The 5,666-nt window shown below is 46.4% G+C and overlaps 1 protein-coding gene across 1 annotated transcript in view; it reads left to right on the top strand.

Annotated features, from left to right (window-relative positions):
* LOC311242296 (transcription factor COE1-A) overlaps positions 1 to 5,097 on the top strand; it is a gene marked incomplete at its 3' end in the record, with an annotated part of 11,011 nt that extends 5,914 nt beyond the window's left edge. Inside the window, exon 6 of the mRNA XM_084331236.1 lies at positions 5,025 to 5,097. Coding sequence (XP_084187362.1) covers positions 5,025 to 5,097 — 73 coding nt within the window. The remainder of the gene's footprint in view (positions 1 to 5,024) is intronic.
* Positions 5,098 to 5,666: the final 569 nt, after the last annotated feature.

A 5,666-nucleotide genomic window follows, 5' to 3' on the forward strand; every position in this document is an offset into this window, starting at 1 on the left:
GACGATGTTGCGGCTGAAGAATTCTAGAATTCCAAAATAAAAGTTCAACCTGACAAGGGGTTAAAGTAGCGACATGTTACACGGTGGTAGTTCTATTGTTGTTAATAAAATAAAATGAAAAGGCCATGAAGAGGATATCATTGTGCCTCCAAATTACAATAAGATCTTAATATTTCCCTCAAAGTGGGTTGGGGAGAGGGGCCCTGGCCTATTTCTGTTTGCTAGGTGTGGGTGTGTGTGTGTGTGTGTGTGTGTGTGTGTGTGTGTGTGTGTGTGTGTGTGTGTGTGTCCCTCTCATGTTCAGCTAATTAGGACAAGGAAAAGCTCATTACTCAAACCCATCGTCCTTAGTCTGTGTAATACATGCAGTTTGCCTTGTCCCGACAGTGAGCTATGTGCAGAGGGGGACATACTCGGATTACACATAAAATACAGACACACACACACACACACGCACACACACACACACACACACACACACACACACACACACACACACACACACACACACAACACACACACACACACACACACACACACACACACACACACACACACACACACACACACACACACACACACACACACACACACACACACACACAGAGGCACTCGAATGCACTCGAGCAAGCGATGCACTAGCAGGCCTGCACCGCGCGCGCTTACGATCAATAAAAGGGTCGCACCGTCGTCTCTGCCATCGTCGCTTTCGAATCGAGTCGTTTCTGGAAATAGAATTACAGCTACATTATCACACAGGGAACCAAAACGGCGGCAAAAGCGAAGAGCGGCCGGTCGACACTTCCTGGTTCTCGCAGGAGACCGTTTGGACCACTTGTTTTCATACGCTGCAGGGAGGAGTGCAGATGAGGAATCTGATCTGGCTCTCCTAGCCTACTGTCCTGTGGACCTGGGGAAGTAATGGGGGGAAGGGTCTCTCTCTCTCCCTCTCTCTCTCTCTCTCTCTCCCTCTCTCTCTCTTTCTCTCTCTCTCTTTTCACGCACACAGATTGTGCACATATGCATACACGTGTGTGCATGTACATACACACGGACATACACACAAACACAGACACACACAGACACACACACACACACACACACACACACACACACACACACACACACACACACACACACACACACACACACACACACACACACACACACACACACACGCACACACACACACCGATCGTACTTTTGGGGAGTATGGGGCGGGGGTGGGGTGGGGGGGGGTTACAGAACATACTCTTACATTGTGCTGCAGTCAAATGATTCAGAAAGGACTCGTCACATCAGTATGCAACCCCCCTCTACCCAGCATGCACCGCTCCCCAGGTCCAGTGGGACCACTCCGTGACCCACTTCTGAGAGAGAGAGAGAGAGAGAGAGAGAGAGAGAGGAAGAGAGACAGGGGGAAATAAGAGAGGAAGAGGAAGAGAGAGAGAGAGTCAGGGAGGAAGGAAGGGGTGGAGGAAAGAGGAAAGAGAGAGAGATGGGAAGAACAACGAGGAGAAATAGAGAACATAGGATGTCTGGTGTGTGATGTCTGACAGAAATGGAGCTAAGAAGAGCCCTGGAGGCTAATTCAGCACCAGTTCCTCTTCGCCCTAATTCAACCTCAGTCCTTATCTGCTTCCCATAGGTGCTCCATCCTACCCAGCACTGCTGCCCCAGTCTTGCCGTTCCAAACACAACATTCTTCAAACTATTATTTCCCTTTTAAAGGGACACTCACCGGAAAAACAATGCAGATGTATTTTGCACATAATCTCATGTATGCTGTACATCCCTCCCTAGTCTCTTCTACCACTCAATAACAATCACACATAATCAAACTCTCTAAACAGTCATTGCACCACGTTCATTTAGTTTGACAGTTATTGAGAGTGAATGAGTTTGAATATGGCCACTGGTGATGTCATAGAGGACAGCGAATCCTTGTGTTAATTACAGCTCCATGAATTGATAAGGTAGCAGTCCCTATAAGACAAAGTCTTGCTATCATTTCACGGTGCTGTAATTAACACAACACAAACATTCAATCTCCTTGATGACATCACTGGTGGCCATATTCAAACAAATGTACTCTCAATAACTCAAACTAAATGAATGTGTGCAAAACTGTTTAGAGTGTTTTGATGTGTGTGAGATTATGTCAGCATAGTTTTTCCGGCGAGGTGTCCTTTTACTCTAAAAATCACCAAATACCTGATTTGTTTTGACAGAATCTTTATTAAAATAAAGATTCTGTCAATTGTGCTTTTCGTCAGATACACAGAAGTACCAGTTTCTGGCAACCGCTATGACCAATCACGACTGAGCGGAAGAGGCTTTGGCTATAACTGTGACTAATCTGTCTGAACAGAGTCTCCATTCAAATAAAGATGTTTCTGAAAGATAGGCGCAAGTTCAGGGGAGCACACAAACAGTTATCGCTTCATTTTCTGGTGCAAAACAGAAACAGACTAGAAACAGACTTTCACTAGAACAGACTTTCCATGCTCAAAGACGAAGATACAGTAGTGTCGGAACATCTGTCAATTTAGCAGCAGAAATAACGGTAGGAACTGTCTGTGAGCTCCAGTGGTCTTCTCTTGCTGTCTGTGCTGTCCTGGTCGTCAGACAGAGACACCTGGACTACCTGTCTTGCTGTGCTGTCCTGGTCCTCGGACAGAGACACCTGGACTACCTGTCTTGCTGTGCTGTCCTGGTCCTCAGACAGAGACACCTGGACTACTGTCTTGCTGTACTGTCCTGGTCCTCGGACAGAGACACCTGGACTACATGTCTTGCTGTACTGTCCTGGTCCTCAGACAGAGACACCTGGACTACTGTCTTGCTGTGCTGTCCTGGTCGTCAGACAGTGACACCTGGACTACCTGTCTTGCTGTACTGTCCTGGTCCTCAGACAGAGACACCTGGACTACCTGTCTTGCTGTGCTGTCTGGTCCTCAGACAGAGACACCTGGACTACCTGTCTTGCTGTGCTGTCCTGGTCGTTAGACAGAGACACCTGGACTACCTGTCTTGCTGTGCTGTCCTGGTCCTCAGACAGAGACACCTGGACTACCTGTCTTGCTGTGCTGTCCTGGTCGTCAGACAGAGACACCTGGACTACCTGTCTTGCTGTACTGTCCTGGTCCTCAGACAGAGACACCTGGACTACCTGTCTTGCTGTGCTGTCCTGGTCCTCAGACAGAGACACCTGGACTACCTGTCTTGCTGTGCTGTCTGGTCCTCAGACAGAGACACCTGGACTACCTGTCTTGCTGTACTGTCCTGGTCCTCGGACAGAGACACCTGGACTACCTGTCTTGCTGTGCTGTCCTGGTCGTCAGACAGAGACACCTGGACTACCTGTCTTGCTGTGCTGTCCTGGTCCTCAGACAGAGACACCTGGACTACATGTCTTGCTGTACTGTCCTGGTCCTTCTGGAATCCCTCTTATTTTTAGAAGAAATCTTGACGTTCTCGCAGTTTTCCTTGACTTTGTTTCATTGTTTCATTTAGTCATTCTGTTGGATGCAACAGGACTCTCTGGCTTTCTGTGATCAGCTATTAAGGGGGAAACGTTCAGCTACTCTTGAAGATCGGTAAAAAAAATAAAAAAAAACATGTTTTTTTAGGTCAAAAGGACATGTTGCCAAAATGCATTGGGTTTGAACTGAATCAACGAAGAACACTTCTTATCAGAACATCCATCAGTCTCCGAGACTCACTGAAAAGTTCTCCCTCATTCGTTGTTTCCAGTTAACGCAAAAGACGTTTTTCCTTTCCTCTTTCTCTTTCCTCTGCTCACATGACTTCCACTCCCCTTCCTCATCCATCGCCCTATTTTGTTTAACACGAAGCTAACAATATAGAATGGTTTGTGCTCCTGATGCGACGCTCACCAAGGCCAGGTGCGTAAGGCCAGTGGAATAGTCCAGCGCATGCGGAAAAAAAGCCTACACACTCAAAAAAATCTTGGAATAATAATAACGATAATATCTTGGATTTATATCGCACCTTTCAAGAAACCCAAGGACACTTTACAAGGCAACAAAAAAGAGACATAAGGAATAAACTAAATAGGTAATAATAACAATAAATGACAGGGAGATGGCTAGAGGCCACAGGCCTTCATGAACAGGTGGGTTTTCAGGGCTGTCTTGAAGGAGTCCAAGGATGTGGCAGAGCGGATCTCAGCCGGGAGAGAGTTCCACACTGAAGGCTCTGTCCCAAAAGTTCATAGGCGTGTGTGGGGGATGGAGAGAAGATCCGTGTCTGAGGATCACAGCCTCTGGGAGGGGGTGGAGGGGTGGAGGAGGTCAGATAGGAATAGCTCTTCAGATGTAAAAAATAAAAACATGATTTATTTACATGGAGAAGAAAGTAAAAAGCAAATAAGACAAAACTAAAAAAGGGTAACAGAGTGAAGGTTTGTTCACTCAGACCATCGCAGTAACATCAGGTCCATGTGCTTAAAGGGGCAGTTCACCAAAAATACAAAAGTAAATGTTCCCCGTACCCCGAGTGCTATCCAACCAACCAGATTCGTTTCGGTGTGATTCGCCTACTTTTGGAGACATCTTCCGTAGAGATGTCTGCCGCCACTCCAACCACAACGGAGCCGAGTGGCGCTCGGTTTGTGTGGCGCTCAAGGGGCCAGAAAATACATACTATAAAAGCAATGTCTCTTTGTAGAAAACATGATCTGGTTACTCAAAATGATCCACAGACCTTTTTACGAGTTTCACGTATAGGAACTCTTTCTACAGGAGAACACCTGCCTTACATTATTGTGGGCGTGTACTTTGGTAGGAAATAGCTTTCGTTCTCTTGGTAGATTGACTTAGCTCTTGATCCAATGACTAACAATAGACAACGTGTGAATACTATGAGTTTTTAATAGAATTTGCTGTGTTTTGTCTGTAATGTTTGTGAACACTGGAGTCAGATAGACATTTATTCCATATGTATCGTTGATATGGTACAAAAATAAACCTAACTCCTCTGTCTGTCTGTCTGTCCATCAGTCGGTGCTGCGACAAGAAGAGTTGTGGCAACAGAAATGAAACGCCATCGGACCCCGTCATCATCGACAGGTAAGAGAACCCCCCGTGCTCCACCCCTCAGCTGACACGCACACACACACACACACACACACACACACAACACACACACACACACACACACACACACACACACACACACACACAACACACACACACACACACACACACACACACACACACACACACACACACACACACACACACACACACACACACACACACACACACACACAAATATAAGTATATAACAGAATGTTTTGGATACATTTCCTTAACGGCAACTGTTTTCAGACCAAGACAATTTTGGCATGAACAGAAAAATGACACTCCCATGCAATAACATCAAAAAAGAACACTTGGTTTAAATTCAAGCCAGTGTAATGTGTCTGTGTGTGTCTGTGTGTGTGTGAGTGATATGTGAGAAATTGCAGTAAATAATATCCAGTGTGTGTGTGTGTGTGTGTGTGTGTGGTGTGTGTGTGTGTGTGTGTGTGGTGTGGTGTGGAGCGGGGGAGCTGTCACAGTGGAGCTGGGCGCTGGTTGACGTGTGGTTTCAGCAGTGTTGGTGCGGTTTAGATGACGAGTTCGCTGATGAGCGGTTAG

Source organism: Notolepis coatsorum (assembly GCF_963971535.1).
Source record: "Notolepis coatsorum genome assembly, chromosome: 16".
NCBI lineage: Eukaryota > Metazoa > Chordata > Actinopteri > Aulopiformes > Paralepididae > Notolepis > Notolepis coatsorum.